Source organism: Crocodylus siamensis, chromosome 9 (genome assembly GCF_052110815.1).
Source record: "Crocodylus siamensis isolate JL-2025a chromosome 9, ASM5211081v1, whole genome shotgun sequence".
Classification (NCBI taxonomy): Eukaryota; Metazoa; Chordata; order Crocodylia; family Crocodylidae; genus Crocodylus; species Crocodylus siamensis.
The window spans coordinates 69,060,835-69,078,446 of record NC_143403.1 but is presented as its reverse complement, the minus strand read 5'-3'; the positions used below and the strand labels follow the sequence as shown (position 1 = coordinate 69,078,446).

At 49.8% G+C, this 17,612-nt stretch overlaps 1 protein-coding gene across 2 annotated transcripts in view; it reads right to left on the bottom strand.

Annotated features, from left to right (window-relative positions):
- Positions 1–1,640: 1,640 nt before the first annotated feature.
- The window catches only part of ABCB9 (ATP binding cassette subfamily B member 9), a 28,579-nt gene continuing 12,607 nt past the window's right edge, over positions 1,641–17,612 (bottom strand). For both annotated transcript variants that reach the window (XM_090062974.1, XM_090062973.1), the window contains 7 exons: positions 16,736–16,933; positions 11,336–11,464; positions 9,426–9,614; positions 7,472–7,645; positions 6,035–6,194; positions 5,310–5,446; positions 1,641–3,419 (listed from right to left, as the gene is read on the bottom strand). In XM_090062974.1, coding sequence (XP_089919100.1) covers positions 3,123–3,419; positions 5,310–5,446; positions 6,035–6,194; positions 7,472–7,645; positions 9,426–9,614; positions 11,336–11,464; positions 16,736–16,933 — 1,284 coding nt within the window. In that variant the 3' untranslated portion in view covers positions 1,641–3,122. The remainder of the gene's footprint in view (positions 3,420–5,309; positions 5,447–6,034; positions 6,195–7,471; positions 7,646–9,425; positions 9,615–11,335; positions 11,465–16,735; positions 16,934–17,612) is intronic.

Below are 17,612 nucleotides of genomic sequence, written 5' to 3'. Positions count from 1 at the left end.
TCGATGATCTATTGAGGTCCCTTCCGACCCTAGCATCTATGAATCTATGAATCTATGAATCTACTGTGCACTAGCTCCTTGTATGGTGGCTCCTATTCCGTGGGTGCCTTTTTATGCTTGACTTTAGCATCTTTCTGGACTGTAAAAGGTCCAAAAAATAGCTTTTGCAGGTACACTGTCAAAGAGTATGCACTCTTACTTTACATTGGCCAACCTGAGCTGGCTAACTGGAGTTAAACCAAGATGATGTGGTGCTAACCAACCGTGTTCAAAGAGCTTTGGGTGGAATTTGTGCTGCTAACCAAACCCAAGTTCCTTTCCCTAAGCAAGGTAAAGTAGCAAAAAGGACAATTTCAGGCAAGAGCACAGTTTTTAAGCAGTGAGAGAGTCTGGTTTTCGTTTTTGCGGTATAGATTTCTCTTAGTATAGAATAAAAGCATCCACCACAGAGGGAGGAGCACGCCAGAATAGCTGTTGTGTTTTGTGTCCGAGCCCTACCTGGTTTGCTGAGAGTTTCCCCATACAAATAAGACCCAAAGCAGCAGCCTCCAACACCGTGACTCACAGGCAACAGTCTGTGATGCTCTCCCACATTGTGGCCACAGGTACTTAGGAAGTGAAAACCAAGGCCTTTGCCACTGTGTCCCAGGTTGAGGGGAGAAGCAAAGCAGGACATTCTCTGTAGCTCACTATAAGCCAAGTACTTTTGCCCAAAGGTCAGTCAAGGCTGGAGACCACAGACCATGGGACAGAGCCAACTCACTCCCACCACATTTCCTTGAGTATCTTTGGGTGTATATATTTCCTTCAGCTTCTTCAAGCTTTCTGTCTGCATGTGTGATAAAAGTGGAGTTAGTTATTCTGAGTGTCTGAAAAGAGGGGTTTAGAAAGACGCACACATTTTAACCCTCACTGCAGCAATGGCAGAGATAAAAAAAAAAGCCATGTGATGTGCTCTTCCTTTTTACTTCCTTGAGTCAAGATAAGCTAGCACTCTGTAGCCCCAGGCAGTGTTTGCTAGGTTCATGGCCTAGGCTCTGCACACTTTAAAATCAAGGAGAGAATACTTCCATTCTTACAGACTACTGGCAAATACCCGCTCTTAATTATACCAACAGAAAACCAGAGTTACTCTTCCCCATTCCAGCTACTGGACCAGGTTCATCCACTCAGCACACCTACAGCGTGATTTTTTCCCCCCAAGTGGACCTTGTCCACCTATCCACCTTGAAGTGTGAAACTATCTCCAGAATGATATGGCTGACTCTTTAAAGGGAGGAGGCACTGCCAAGCAAAGCAGGCACATACAATAAAAAAGATCCTCTATCCAGAAGTGCAGTTGTTTTACCACGTTAAAAAGTATCATGGTTAAGACAGAGCCAGTATGGGACACCCTGCTTTCTGACCTGGAGATAGCATCCTGCAAAGGAAAGGCAGAATAACAAGGTAAGATGCAGAATAAAAACCAGCTATTAGCTGGCTTATCATCACCTACTCCCAAGCTCCAAGGCAACTATCAGATGCTGACGATTTCAACACACATGATCCTCATAGACACTGTGTCTCATCCTTTCCACTGACTAAGCCAGAAGGAGATTGTGCATCATGTATTTGCATATTGCTTCAAGACATCACCTGGAAACTCCCCTGGCTTATTTTATTTGGAGGCGAAAGGACCCTTGAGACTTTGGCTCGGAAGCTGAGCAGCAGAGGTAGTGTTTTATTTGTAAGGTATCCCCCTGGAGGACACTAACAGTTCGTAAAACATTGCCAAACCAACAAACCAAACAAACAGGAAACCCAGAACACGGCAAAAAAAACCCAATCAAATGTTATAGAGCAGCATTCAAAAACTGGAACGTAATTGCCAGGAGATCTAAAGTGCTTGAGGTCATTTCTTCCCCGTGTGTGACCTGACTCACCCTTCCGTTTGCGAAACACAATGCTATTTTTCAAACCACACCTTGCTGGCTGCATGCACGCTCTTACCAGTCTTTACGACATGGTAAAGACGTTAAGGCAGATTCATCAGTGATGTATGGAATAAGGATATGTGTCTCCCTTTTTTTCCCCCTCCTCTCACTAAAAACAAAAACAAAACACCAAAAATCAGAGAAACAACTTCCGATGCAGTGAAAATGATACAGTAGCCCCAAACCAAGGGTTTGGCAGGACCTATAAAGTGCCATCATTCAGATTCAATGTTCCCTTTTTAAGAAATGGTGATTAAGAAACCAAGTGCTGGGACTGAGTTAAAAAGAAAGAGCCAACAGACAAACTTTGAAATAGGACTGACTAGCACCCAATAGACATGGAAGCTAGACAGCCATCATGCTGCTCCCCATAGAGACGCAGCACTTCAAAAAATCGACTGAGTTAAGATCAAACTTCTCATCCTTTAAAAATAAAATGCTCACAGAACAGCAGCAATGAATCTGAAAGCAGAATCTGCTCACAGACCCCTGGCTCTTGACATGCAAGGCAGCCACTAAATGATAAAAGCTTGACGAAGTCATGTTTCAGAGCTTGACCCTGCAGGGCTCCTCGCTGACCTCCCTGATTCCAGTGGATATTATGTGCCTGGAGACTGAGCTGGTTACCCATGGAGGCCAAGGAGAGTCTTTGTATTGACTTTGGTGGGTGCTGAATTGGCCCTAGAGTGACTGCAAGGTCAGGACCTTCTGTGCTACTCACCACCTGGCTCTGGAGTCAGGAAACTGCCTCCTGACATGCTTTAGGGGGCCCAATTTGACCCATCCACACAGGCATATAATATCCATTGCAATAACAGCAGTTCCAGGTGCATATCAATGGGAGACGCATCTCAAATCGAGAGGAACTGCCAACTGTAAGAAAAGAAACTCGGTAGAAACGTGGGGATTTGCTCCAGACCCAGCTTCTCAGAATGAATCTGGCCTACTGTTTCCCTATTTTTGCCAGCAAGCGTATGCCTACAGGTGTGTACGCAGGAAACTTTAGTGTGCGTGATTAGTAAACAGGGCTTGTTCTACGGCACGGACTCCTAGGTCGGCGTTCCAGCAAGCGTCTCCAACGACTCCTTGGTGCTCTTGCTTGCGAGCAAAAGTATTGCAACTACCCTGCCCTGAGGTAGAGAAAGGCAGCTATAGCCTAAACTCCTCCAAGCTTCCTGGCGTCTTCGCTGACTCGGTCTTCACAGCGCCCAGGCTGGTCACCAGCTGACAGCTGCCCCCCGTGCCAGTTTCGAGCCCCAAGATCTGTCTCTGCACCAGCTTGGAATAAAGGCCGCCTTCATCCATGAGCGCCTTATGTGTCCCCTGCTGCACCACCCGGCCCTTGTCTAGAACAATGATGTTGTGTGCTTTCTCGACAGTGCTCAGCCTGTGGGCTATGACAAGCACAGTGTGGCTCTGCAGATCACCGTATATTGCTTGCTGAATCTGTTGGAATGAAAAGAAGGGAACACACAAAAGGCACTGTCATCGGTCTGGGAGGAAACACTGGGGCTTTGTGGTTCCTTACTAAGACAGCTGTATCCGTGGGTTTCCTCTCTAGATGCACAGAGGACCTACAAACAGGACAGCCCCTTCAAGCGAACAGAAGATAAAGGGCTATGGACGTTATTGTCACACGCTATGCAAACTTCAGCTCACACATCCTCCGTGCAGAAAGCCATGGCCACTACCACAGGTGTAAGGGTTGGTGGTGTTGAGCTTATGGACCTGATCCCACAAACTGAATGTTCCTTAGGGCTGGGCCCTGATTTGGGAAGTGACTCAGCATTGCCTTGCACCAACAAATACAGGGTTTGGCAAGGCAAGGCTAGCAGCTGGCTGAGCGCAGACAAAGGCAGCACAATAATATGTGAAAGCAGCATCACAATAGACTGATGTCTGCATTAAGGGAGCCAGCTGGCCAGCAGGTATGGTTTCCAGTATACGCACCTCTCTGTTCGGAAAGCATCTCCCAGTTGTCGTCATAAATAAAGCAGCTGACTTCACTGGCATAAAGCCCCAAATACGTTCCTGGTACACCCAGACCTGTATTTCAGTTTGAGTGCCTCAGGCACTGTGCTTGAAGTCTACAGAGGCAGTTTCAACCCTCCATGCTGTTAGGCCCTTAATGACTTCCAAATTCCAGCTGCTCTCATGTGGACTACAAAGACACCTTATATACACATACATTAATAATTGGTTTTCTCCTCATCAAAATATTCCCCTCACCCTGTTTGGATGTGTGACAGCTGATTCTCGAGATGGCTGCATGTCAGTGGGGTTATTATATATATTATTCGTTACGTTGCTTTAGGGTAAGTATAGAGTATGTTGTATTAAGCACCCTTCTGCTACCACTGCCAACATCGATGTTCAAGAACCAGTATCTCTAATTTGCAGAGAGGCATCCTGCTTTGGAAGACGCAGTGCAGTCCATGCATCTCATCATGGTGCCTGATAAACAGGGACAGTGCTACATGATAAGCCTAAACACTGGTCCCAGCATCCCAGCCCCACAGCACTGCACTGTATCATCAACACGTGCTCTGCCCCCATGCTGTAGTGGGGACTCCTGACTCACCGCCTGACTCATGAGAACTGACGAGTCAGGCAGGCAAGGAATTATTCCAACTGCATTATATTGTGGACTTCAGGTCTCTCCTTCTGCGGCTGATTCAGTTATTGGATCTGAGGTCAGGTTGCTTCTTCAGGCTGTGACTTCATCAAGCCCTGGTATGCTAATCTGGAAGTGGCGCAGTGGGATTCACCCTCTTTCCTCTTACCAAACCAGTATCCTTGGGCAGTCTAATTGGGCACTGGGCTATAGAGGTGTCACACCTCAGCCAGACATAAGACAGGCTCTCGCTGCTCTTGGACACTGAGAAACCCTCCTTGCTCTCTCTCTGCAAGGGCAGACCTGCATAGCCTGATGTCCTGGCTACTTTCCAGCCCTGGTAATTATCATCTGCCTTTGTGCAATTTCAACTGGACACAGCATCCTTCATTTCCTGTCCTAAACAATGCACAGCAAGACTACACAAAGATTAACTCCTTTAACCCCTTGTTAATAGACAGAGACTTGTCTCTATCCTGAATTAGTAACATTTGGATGTTAACTTGGAGGATGCTTAATTACAACTTTGTTTGATTCCCCCTTGCCAATTAGTCTCTGGTTCAGACTTGTTTTTATCTCAGTTGCCGGGTGTTACAGAAGCTACATGTTATGCCCGGACTATGCAGGTCCACAATCTAGAAATTACAACCCAGGTCCAGTCGTAGAGCAAGCCTGGAGTACAGTCTCTTTGGCTTGAATTAAACTGAATCAGCTATACTCACCGCATATTCACTCTCTGCATCTAGCGCACTTGTGGCTTCATCCAGTATTAGGATCAAGGGATTTCTGATCAAAGCCCTTGCAATTGCCACTCTCTGCTTCTGGCCACCAGATAGCTGAGTTCCTTTTTCACCAGCTTCTGTTGAATCAATGGGATAAAATGAGAGAAGAATCATGAAGATGCAGCATGAAGATGGGGTGGCTTCCTTTCACTTTGGAGCACATTAAAGATGCGGCAGTGTTGCATTGCTGGACACACGTTTAGATCAAAGATCAGCGGGCCACCGAGTGCAAACCCCCTCAATCCACTCTGTTTTATCTAGCTCTGCTTTTTTCTGTGTCATTTTTTTTGCTGCCAGGATTTCCAGGTAGCTAAATTTTGCCCCTGTGGTACAAATTTGCAGCATGGGGCATGTTTTAACATACCATGCATGCAGTTTGTGGCCCTGCAAAGAGGTTGGCAGGGCCACAAACAGCACAAGCCTGCACATCTGGATCTGACCCCTGGGTTTATCTTGTGAAGCATATTTCTCAACTAACAGTGCTACATGGCACCCTGTGGCACCCTTGGAAGCACCCCGGTTCCACAGCACCCTAGTTGAGAATCAGTGCATTAACCTGAGCTCAAAGGCTCCATTCACAATTACTAATTGTAAGCTCCCGCAGGCATGAAATGCTTTAAATAGTTAAAGCATCTGGCACAAAAGCCAGTGAAACAGTTTTCTACCTGTGTGATAGCCGTCTTGCAACTCTGAGATAAACGCATGGGCATTGGCCTTCTGGGCGGATTGAACCACTGACTCGAAAGAGACCGAAGTTAGACCATATGAAATATTGTCAGCAATGGACCGAGCAAACAACACTGGCTCTTGGCTCACCAGAGAGATCTGCAGAAAGGAAGGGGAGAATCAGCTAGTCAGAACCAAGCCAGAAGAGCTTAATGACTACAGTCTTCTTTCTGGTGATCATCATTTGTTCCAGTTGGCTGGGTGAGCGCAGATGGCTGAGTTCCACCATCAATGTAGCCACGGAGTGCCTGACCCAGGGCTTTCAGCCAGGCCTCTAATTGCACTTTCTTAGCCTGCCCGAGTGAACAATAGGGCTGGACTCTGCAAATGAACCGTGTTAACTGTTTTGCTGCTGGCCCTTGCCGCCTGCGACTGGCTGGGATGGGGTCACACACCCTGCTCAGCCTAATTGAGAAAGGACGTGAGTTGTTCAGGCTCTAAACTCAGACTGGGAACATTCGGCTGTGCCTTGTGGTCCTCTCCACTTTTGGAAAGTACTGGCTGAAGCAACAGCCTAGCAACCACACAATCAGCTGACATACAAAACCAATTAAAGTGTGAGGTCAAGATTAAGTGCTCCATGCCAGCAGAGCACAATGGCTTAGCAGGGTGGCAAAGACTCAGACCTGAAACAGCCACACTGCAGACATGCTGCAGCTCTCCAAGACATGCCTGGATTCCAGAATTAGAAAGCAATGGACACGACTACTGTCATTTCTTACTTGCTTAGCAACAGCCTTTGCCTCCCACCTGTAAAGCGCCCACTTCAAATGGCAGAAGATGCGCTGCATTTCAAAGCTGCTTTGCATTTAAAAACAAAGAAAATCTTCCCAGCGATTGCTTAGAGGGATAGATATGTATAGAGAGCATGGATTAAAGCTCACCTGTAAAAATAATTATCTTCCTTACTTGTGTTAGTAACATAAACAGAAAGGATTTAAAAAAAAAATCTTAACATGCTTTTAGCAACACGTGTGGTTGGTTTGCCTTTGTAAAATATCTCATCACGGACACTAAATATTGGCTGGTCACTTCTATGTTTGCTTTCAAGTCCGTTCTCAGACTGGGTTCTCATAGACAAGCTCACTGTGGTGCACCCTGAGTTATAAACCCAACAGGAGAAGGGCTATATATCGGAAAAAAGGAACAGGGAAAAAAAAGGTTGATTTTTGTGACTGTTTTCCCCACCGTGGGAATCTTTACACTTTTTGAATGGGGTGCAGGAGTGGGATTTCAACTTCAGGCTTTGGGGGCACATTTTGGAAGAGGCCAAATCTTGGCCCACATTTGTCCACACTGTGTGTCCTGAAGAGTCTACAATGCTATGCTTCACTGTAGATTAGAGCTGTAATACGCTGATCACTAGTAACTCGTACCACTGAGTGCAGGTACTTGTGATCATACATGTTAATAGGCCGCTCGTCCAGCAGGACTTGCCCGTCTTGAAGAGGGTAGAAATTCTCCAGTATGTTGACACAAGAGCTCTTCCCGCTGCCCGACGGACCCACCAACGCGGTCACCTTGCCAGGAGAGAGGGTGAAGGACACGTTCTGTAACAGAAAGATAAATGATACCAAAGACGTTAATCTATCAGAGATCATCTGAGATCAGAGGCAGACTCTTGGTCTGACTGGCCTCTTGAGGGACCCAAGAGATGTGGACTTCTGTCTCAATATTAAGCAGCGATGAGAGGCATTCTAGCATCTGATCTCACATCAGGACTTTTTCAAAGAGGCAAAATTATAGACACCGATACCAGAGTAAACTTCTGCTCAGCCCTCTGCTGAGCCCTGTTGCGCAGAGGACCTGATGCTACATTGTCCAGATTAGAAGAGACCAACTCAGGCAGCTACATCATTTCTTTGGATGAAAATCAAGAACAAGGTGAAGCGAACAGTCTGGGACAAACTGGGCTGTTCAGGTTACAGGCAGAGTGACTGAAGCGGCTTTGTGGCTCTTGGCAGTTACAGTTTGGCATGACCACAACATAACAGAGCCTAGAAGTTGGAGGAAATGTTCCCAGTTGAAATCACCTAGCTGTGTTTCCACTGAGTGAATATTCAGGGGTCCAGCTGCCGCCCTTCCTGGGCATGATTTATGGCACGGGGATGGGTGGACTGAATGGAGTGAACATCCCTCCTCCTGGCTGCTCCCACATCCACCGGGACGCTGCTGGACCTTCCTCGTCCTGATGCTGGGAAACATCTTGACCAGGCCAGCCTTCGAGAGAGAAACAACGGTATCCCTACCAGCTTCCCACAGCTCCCAAGTCCCTGCAGTCTTGCTTGTCAGACTTGGACTCCTGCTCTTACTCCTCCCTCATGTGTCCTCTTCCTTCCCCACATTAATTTTCCTCTTTCCTACCTCTCTCCCTTGCTCTTACACTCCAGTAAAAGCCTGGCTTAGGTGGCGAAAACAACTCCACCTTTTACAACCCCAAGGCAAGCTTGAGATAAGGAAGTCAGCTCTAGGCAATGCCTTAAAACAGCCTGATGCTGATACAGGCCCCCCCAGTGCAGGATGGCCAAGGAGACCGTGGGCCCAACCTGCATTTCTCCAACAGCCAGCCTGCAGGCACCAGAAGCACCAAAGAGAGAAGCCGTGCTTTCTACTTTGGCCCTTCTCTTCTCCTTTTGCATGCGTTTCCCTAATTTTCTCTTTAAGGAAACAGAAGCACACTCAAACAATGACAGCAGCAGCAACAGTTGCTCCCCACCATCTGTTCTCACCATCGAGCCTTTCCTGGAGTGGATGGTCAATATGATCGTTAACACCATCTGAAAGACTGGAGTTTTGCTTATTAAAAAAAGTCTTAATACCAAAATAAGGAAAAGGGAAGAAGGGAAATTGTTAAAATGAACCCTCACTTAACATTTTAACTGCTTCTCTTCTTTGGTGTCTTTAATAAATGGCTCCAAAAAAAAAAAAAGAAAGAAAAACTAGTGGTGGTTTTTATAGGAGCCAGCCAGTATTAGGCTGGCATAAGACCCTGAGCCACACTTTATTGTTTCATGTTGCAACAGTGACTGAGAGTTTGACTAACATCTTCCTTATTGGTCCTGTGACGTCCCATTTATACAGACACCATCCTGTAGGCTTGTTTCTCACAATCTATTTTTCAAGGCTTTGCCAAGCCCAATTTTAAATTACTTCAACATCAGGGCTTTCAGCACTTCCATGGGGAGATTGCACCACCGTTTCCTATTTGTCCATAACTGGCTTGCTGAAAAAACATTGCACTTGGTGTATTCAAGCAGGGGATTCAAGCTCTCTCCAGAGCTGTGTCTTTAGCAACACAGCACTGAACGCAGGGCGTCCCGTAACTCTCACCTGCAGGACTTGTGTGGCAGGGCGGGTGCAGTAGGAAAAAGTCACGTTTCTGAACTCCACTTTACCATCCACGTGGTCTGGGGCCAATGTCCCATCATTCAGCATCGTCGGCTTGCGATCAATAAACTCAAACACTTTCTCAGCAGCTCCAACTCCCTGCATCAGTCCACTGTAGACAGAGCCAACAGACTACAAGGGAAGACAAAAGAGGTCCAAGGTTAGACCTTTCTCTAGGATTCATTAATACAGAGGGAAAAATAACAATCGTTAAAACAGAGCTCTGTCTTGGATCCCAGCGTACAGAGCGCTAGACAGCAAGTTCCCAGACCCCGTGATGGCTCAGGGCTCAGTCTAACACTAGGTACACATGTGAGTGGTCACCATGAAAGGACCCGTGGTAAGCTTGCATGTGTGCGTGTGCATCACGGGCAGAAAATAAGGGAGAGGCGTCCCCGAAAGCTTCCACATGTGAATTAAAACCCGCCTGTCTTCTCTCTGACAAAGACAAGCCGCTCCCCAGAACAACAATACTCTGCAGCGGTTCGATGCCTAGCGGACTCGAACATGTTCTATCAGCGCCGAGCCCGGCCACCCACCCACCACGACCATGCAGGGGCAGATGACAGAAAGACACCTCCTAACATTTTCTTTGACTCTTTTTTTTCAGCTTCCACCCCATGCCCAAGCTCTCAGACAAGGCTCTCGGAAAAGCTTGGCTAAGAAACAACAGCTTGCATCTGCGCGAGCTGCTGCAGCCCCGGGAACAGATGGCCTGTGCCAAAAGCGTGGGTTTTAATTCAGGTTGATTTCTGCACAAAGGCAGGGACGGCTGGAGCACCCTGGTGACTGCACTCAGCCGGGGCGAAACCTGGGCACGATCATCTCTGTCCTGCGTAGTGGAACTTGGAGGATCCCAAGAGACAGGCCGACGTGTGTAGACCCTGCAAACCACCGGCCACCCCACCCAGAATCCCGCCTCCCTCGCTCTCTGCCAATTTAGCAGCTTGAAGCCAATTACCAAGGAAAAAAAAAAAGAATACAATTACGTTTTTAATGGACCCTGAAATTTAACAGGCAGTCTCCAAACCCTTCTATTCATCACACAGGAAACCTGGCCTGCAAGGCATCCAAGATTCAGCCCTTCAAGCTACAGGCCTACAGAGCGCCCCACTCCACTTCTGACCACCGATGTCTCATTGCAAGATGAGCGGCTTTAAACGACGTGGTTCTTCTTGGCCAGTGCTATTTGCTGAGCGTGGCTGTCTCCTCCGCCCGTCGTTGGGCATGGGAGGCCCGGGCGGGGAAGCTGGAGGTGAAGACATGGTTCTAACAGCACATCCCAAATGCCAGCCGTTAGCACAGCAGCAAAGGTCAGCAAAGGTCATTTTGATCCTGAAAAATGTGATCTAGAAAGCTACGGGGAACAAAGCTCAGAGCCAGGCTCTCTGCTGTTGTACAACAGTGTCTCTCCACGGAAATCCCTGGGCCAGATTGACACCAACCCAGGACCTGGCTCCCAGGGCTCTCCAGAGCCAGATGTACTTACGCTGTTCAGAGGAGCAGCATTCACACACATCCCCTGACATCCCATTAAAAGCAGCTTTTTAATGGGATAAATGGGCCCACGGTCACTTTTTTCATGGTGCCTCCTCCCCAGGATAGGAGTGTGGTGATATCATTACCCTTGACACACCTGCTCTCACCACAAAGCCTACACACACCTCCCATAGGCTGAGAGTATCATGGAGATAAAGCACACAGCTGTGTGCTGTGTCTATTTTAAAATACGTGGGAAACAGTAAAATACTACCCCATTTAAGACCTTGGCAGAAGCTACCCTTCTTCTTCCCCTCTCCAGCCGTCTACCCCAGGGCATGAGAGAATCTGGGACATGGGGAACCTGTACTCACCTCCATGCAGTCTCCCAGGACAAACTCATAAATAATAAAGGAGATCAGGTTTCCACTGGTCATTTGCCCAGAGATCACCAGGTGGCCGCCGTAGTAGAGGATGCTGACCTGCACCACGAGGAGTGTCAGCTGCAATCAAGCACAGACACACAAAAAAATCAACCAGCTGCTTCTCTGGTGCATCCGTGTCCAAAACTCTGCCACTGCACCCCCAAACACACACATTCAGGGTACCCGGGCTCTATGCCTTGAGGTTGTCCAAAGTGATTGCAAGTCCAAGGCAAGGAGCACAGACAGTAGAGGGATAAAATAGTTTGAATGCAGGCAGACATGCACCTTTCATTCAAACTGATGGACGATGTGTCTAAATCCCCTCAATTACTTTGAAAGGATGAACAAGGGACAGCCAGTGCACACAGCAGTGCAGGTTCATCGACATTTAAAGAGGGATCTCAAAGAGGGCAGGGCTGAGGAAGCCACATGTATCTGGATTAGGCCCAACTTCAGGACGGAGGCCAAACTGGTCCCAACGTTTGCATTAGATGGCACCAAACTCTCGGTATGTCCCTACAACGGTTTGTTGGCCTCTGCAACTGGAAACAGCTCTATGCAATCCAAGGCCCAAGACGGTGGGGAAATTTCAGGTCTGAGGAGTTGAAGGTAAATGCCCTGCCCATTCCCTGAAACATGGGGAGTCTGGGACTGGGAGACCTCTCCCCACTGAGCTGGCCTGGAAGCATGAGGAGCTAAGAAGTGCAGCAGTTAGCTGGCGTCTTCTCCGGCCATTGGGAAGCACAGACAACTGCAGAACAGCTGGAGGTGCGTGGAAATTTCAGATGAGATGAACAACCTCAAACAGCCTGAGCTTTGGCAATGAGCTTAGCGCATACGGTGTGGATCCTAGGCAAGCCTCCCTGGTGTTCAGAAGTACTGGACGATTTCCGTGCACAGTTAATAGTCTCCAATCCCAAAGAGCACTGGGAGGAAAGGGGATCTTGCAGCTAAGTGACAGAGCCAGGACCCGGGAGAGATGGGTTCATTCCCTCATCCTAGTCCAGGCGCTTTGCTGGGCAAGAAAGCTGGCAGTGACGACACAGAGCAACTGGGTTTCCATTTCCAGCCGACTGTTTTGTGATGCGTCGTCTTCCCTCTCCCAGTGCAGTCTATGGAGAACGTAACACCCGCGTCCAGTGCCAGCACAACGGGGCCTGGCCCCGTAATCTGCTACAGCCTCCAGGCTTCTCTGGGCCGTAAAGAAAAGCACGGCAAGTGGCGGTTTGCTGGTCCCGTTGCCCTCCCAGGCAGTTGTGGCCGCTCAGCTCTTCCAACTTCCGGCAGCAGCAGAGAAGACTCCTATGCACCCAGTGCCGAAGAAAATTGCCCTCGCCGTGACTTACCTTATAACACATTTCCCTGATGAAAGGCTCCACGTAGTACCTTGCCTTCGGTGACATTTTACCAAAATAGCCCTCTTAACGCTAAAATAGCCCTCTTTACGCTAAACCTGTCCTGAGCCACCCATTCTCCCAACGGCCTTGGTGGGCGATTGGCCTCATAACAGAGGAAGCAACAAGGCTCCTCTTCCCACAGAAATTTGCCTTCCTGTGGTTAAGGCAAAAAAACCACATGAACACCACTGGGCAGCCCAGGCAGTGTCAGCAGCAGTTTAAGTTTATGGGAGATGTGAAAAACGAGAGCATTTGGCATTTAACAAGCCTGTAACACAGCAGTACAGGCGCACGCTCCTGGTCCCGGCGAGAGGTGCCCTGCAGCTGTACGCTTCACCCCTGAAACCCTTCAAGTATCTCCAAAGTTCGGCGCCGGCCTTGGGAAGGGCAGACAAAGCTTCCCACCTCCAGGGCAGGGCTGCCACGTGCTCCCATGCCGGGGCCCATGTAGACATCTGCACCCGAGCGCGTTTCCAAGGACAAAACTGTCGTGCGTGAACCAACCCGAAGTGAGCACCGCTTCTGGCTGGCTTTGATCGACTTCCCTTTCGAGCAGCACGTGAAAGGGCTCAGGGCTGCTTCACTCAGCTCGGCTCCTGACGGTAGCCCCGACAGGTGGGAAAGGACAGCGATGCCACGCCGGGAGGCTCGGTGCGGGTAGCGGACTGAAAGGTAGCAAAGGCCCCTTTCCTGGAGTCCGCTGAGCTCCTGTCGAAGCTGCAGGGACAGAGCGAGACAGACGCGCTTCCCTGGGCGTGCAGAAACACAGCTATTGCCCTCTGGAAGCAGGGGGAGTACACGGCACATGTGCTGCATGCACGCGGTTGTGCTGTGCTGGTCACAAAGGACTCCTGCCTGTCACCTTGTGCCAGGGCGTGTATTAGCAAGGGAACAGAGCAGCTTTTGTAGCTGCGGAAGTGACGGTGGTTTCCCAGCGTTTGCTCTTCTCAGTGTACCAGGGAGTGGACCGGGGGGGGAAGCCCATCAGGAACCGGACCCGGCCAACCCAGGAGCTATTTCTGCTCAGCGGGTTGTCTCCCGGCCCTGATCAATCCTCTGTTCTCCTCTCTCTGCACATTGAGACTTGCCCTCCACTCCTCTGACTCCTTTTCCCTCTTCTGGGATCCAGCCGTGAAATTCCCCAGCATTTCTCCTCTCCGCCCTTCTCTGGCCAGGGACACATCGGGTGCTGAGAGGCAGCTCGCACGGCTGCCTGGCGGAGCAGCAGAGAAGTGACAGCTCAGCTGCGGGCATCGGAAGGGCTGAGAAATGGTGCTACTCCAGCCTTAGTGGCCACGGTGATAAAACGCTGCTTTTTCTTCAGTGTCGATTCTATCTCCGTGGTCTCTGTCAAGCTAACGGTGAGCTTGCAAAGGAGGTTTTCCATGTCCCGCTTTGTGCAGAATTACCTCACCCATCCCCATGGGAACCTGCAGGTGAGTGGGCCGAACAGGTGGGACGGCAGCAGATGGGCAAGCGATCACTTGGATGCTTTTCCCCTGATACAGGTCCCCAAGGGGCGGACGGCTGCACAGACATACAGCCATGCTATGCACCAAAACGTTCCCTCTAGTGCTGTGGCAGAAGCCATACAAAAGGCACCACAAAAGCTATCTGGCCTTGCAAGACCCATGCCGTAATAGCGCGCTCTCGCTGCCCTACATTGCCGCGCGCATTGATACAGGGCTGGTTGCGCAGTACGCACAAATTCTCCGAAACCCCCGGGCTAAAAACAGCCAGGAGTGCCTTCGATTTCCCCGGCATTTTGGAACATCCCACTTCGGGAAATACCCCTCGCAGCAGGCTAAGGTAGCCGAAAGCTCAGGGTGTCACTCATGGCAAATCCTTCTCTTTGCTCTATGCCTCCGTCATATCAGGAAATGCGTCTCCCTGAGCATGCATGTGATTTTTAAACTGCTCAGTGCTGCTTTCCTGCAAGCGGGCAAAGAAAGTTGCCCAGCTTGGGACAGAGAGATGGGGAAGTGCTGGTTCGCCTCACATGCCTGCAGGACTCGATATTTCAGAGACATAAATGCAGCACAGCTTCCATTCCCCTGGGAGGCGGACGCTATTTTGAGCACGTGGGAGAGACTGGGGAGACAAAAGCCAGCAGACTCAGAACAGCTCCCAGCTCACTTCTGCTCAAATTAGCCGTGGCCTGCAGATACCCAGAACAACCACGGTGCCGACCTCCCTGCCCCGCTGGGTTGCTGCTTGTAATCTCTTGGCATCCTTCAGTGCTGTTCACAGACACTGGGGTTCGGTGGTGTCCTCCAGCTCAAGGGCTAGCACTGGGGGCCCGACCTGGGGTTGTATGGCTCTGGGTAATCCATAACCCCTGCCTTGGGCGTGGATGCATGGGGCATGACCCCACCCTGCTTAGCAGGACAGGAGACGCAGACACCGCATAGCTGCACGTGGGACACTCGTAGCTCCGCGCCTACGTTCAATCAGGGCGGTTCAGCTCCTGAACAGCGGGGAGCACAGAGGCAAGACTGCACAAAGCAATGCAGTGTGGGATAGCAGCAGGAAGACTGCCAGAGCTGGAGTCATTCATGCAAAATCCAGGCATGTCCACACCAACCTTTTTTCCCCTAGACTAACACATCCTAAAATGGACACTCTGCACATACAAAGCAGATGGTCTGATACACAAGCCATTGCTGCGTCATTACAACAATCGATACGGGGTGGACTTAGGGCCTTGCAACCCAAAAAACCAGAAGTTCATGTGAAAAAGCCTCCCTGTCCTGGTAAGTCCTTAGAGCTCAATTCAGCTCTCATGTGAAGCCTTCAAGGGATGCTGGATTTGACTGTCACAGGAAACGTGAAAAATAAACCCAGTTCACACTTCCCTAGTGCCTGTTATTCAAGGTCCCCCCCCCGCCATACTTTGGAAAGAGAAGTATAACCCAAGGGGGTTACACCTGGACCCATCCAGAGTCACTTGAGTCACAGCCGAGGGCAAAACATGAAATGTAGAAACCTGGAGCTGCTCTGCCCCTCTTCAACCGCTGCCGAGTTAGCCACGGAGAGCAGCCAACTAAAAATACCCATTCTGCAAGCAAGTTATTTGCAAACAAATCCCCTTGTTATTCATCTCCCAAGATCTGACCTCCAGGTTCTATATTTACCTTGGGAAAGGTGCTATTAAGACAGAACTAAATTGGTTGGTTTCAATTTGCTCCGACCCGCAGGAACAGTTCTTTCTATTTTTAACACCCCCCACCCCCCCACTGCAACACATGCTGCAAGCTTCGCTTCGAATGATCCCAGAAATGGTCTAGCTTTGCTGCCAGGCCAGAAGCTGCCCCCCCCGCCACCAACCTGGCAGGATGCTGGAAGGAGGTCAAAAGCCTCCTCTGAATCACAAGCCTTTCTGAGAAGCTAAGGGCCTGAGGCGAGGCTTGTGTGAACCTCTTAGGTAGCTTTGGTTCTCAGTGGAGAGTGGAGATGCCCTGACATCTAGTCTTGGCTAGAGGAAAAAAGAGCTCTTCAAAAATACGGTCTAGGCTGAAAACATCGACATCGGTGCCTGAGCAGAATATCAGATCCCATCAGGAACCCTTTCACAGCTCAGGTTACCAAAAAGTTGCTGGCCCGAGCAGGTAAGGCAGCGATCTGCATGCAGAGTGCGCCGAGCGACCGTGAGCGGCTGTCGGTTAAAGAGCGCAGAAACTGCCTATTTGACAAGGCTAGTAATAATCCTTAACGGAGGGCAGAGCAGCTCTTCGGAGAGGGAGAAGTCAGGCCTGGCAGTTGTCAGAAGCCGCCCAGCCTTGTTAGAAGATGTCCAGAGCTGAGTCTTGTCTTACAAGGAGCAAACCCTTTGTACACGTGGCCCGCAACAAAGCCCAGCCCACGGAGCAGAAACGGTGGCGCCCGGCCCCTGTCACCACACAAGTTACTGAAGGCAAAGGGACAGGAACGGGACGCCGCAGGGGACACCTACCCCGCTGGACCACACGTAGTAAGTATAGGCCACGGCTTCCTTCTTGTTCAGCTTGTAGACCTGCTGCAGCTTCTCCCAGTAGACATGGGCTTCCACCTCCTCGTTCGCAAAGCTACGGACAGTCTTCATGGCCGAAATGGTTTCTTCTGCCGTGTTGTTGGCCTTTGCCAGAGCACTCTGAACTTCCTTGGAGAGCTTCTGCAGAGGGCAAAGAGGGGAGGGGAAGCAGAAGAGCAGAGTTATTTTCCTCCTCCAAACAACACGCTGCCCACCTGAGAAGCAGGGGTTTGGAGACCAGGGTCTGTTCACTGTCCCTCTGTCCCCAGACTGGCAGGCCACCGTGGACCATAACCCTGCAGAGGCCTGTGAGGACAGGACCGAGAGGTGGAGTACCACCCAGGGTCTGGACAGGCTCCATCGGTGGCTTTGGGCCAAGCGTCACCATTACTGTTGCTTGCAGAGTGCCAAGAGGCTGAAACGGAAACCAGAGACCTGTTGTACACACAGACACGCAGAGGAACGGACACGTCCAGCTCTGAGGGGCTGGTAAGTCTGAACAAACAAGCGTCGTCCTGGTAGGAGAATGGATGCTTTATCCTCCCTGTTTTGCAGGCAAAAATCTCACTCAGGGCTGGATTAACCCTTTAATGGGCCCTAGGCAAACAAACCCATGGGCCCCCAACTGAAGCTGAAATTTTTATACTACTTTTTGCACGCAATAATTATATGTAAAATAAACACAGCTGGGCCCCTTCTTCACTTAGAGCCCTTGGCATGTGCCTAGTTTGCCTATGCGTTAATCCGGCCCTGCCCAGACTAAATGATGTGCCCAAGGCTGCAAAGGAAATCGGTGGCGGAGTACAGAACTGACCCCCAG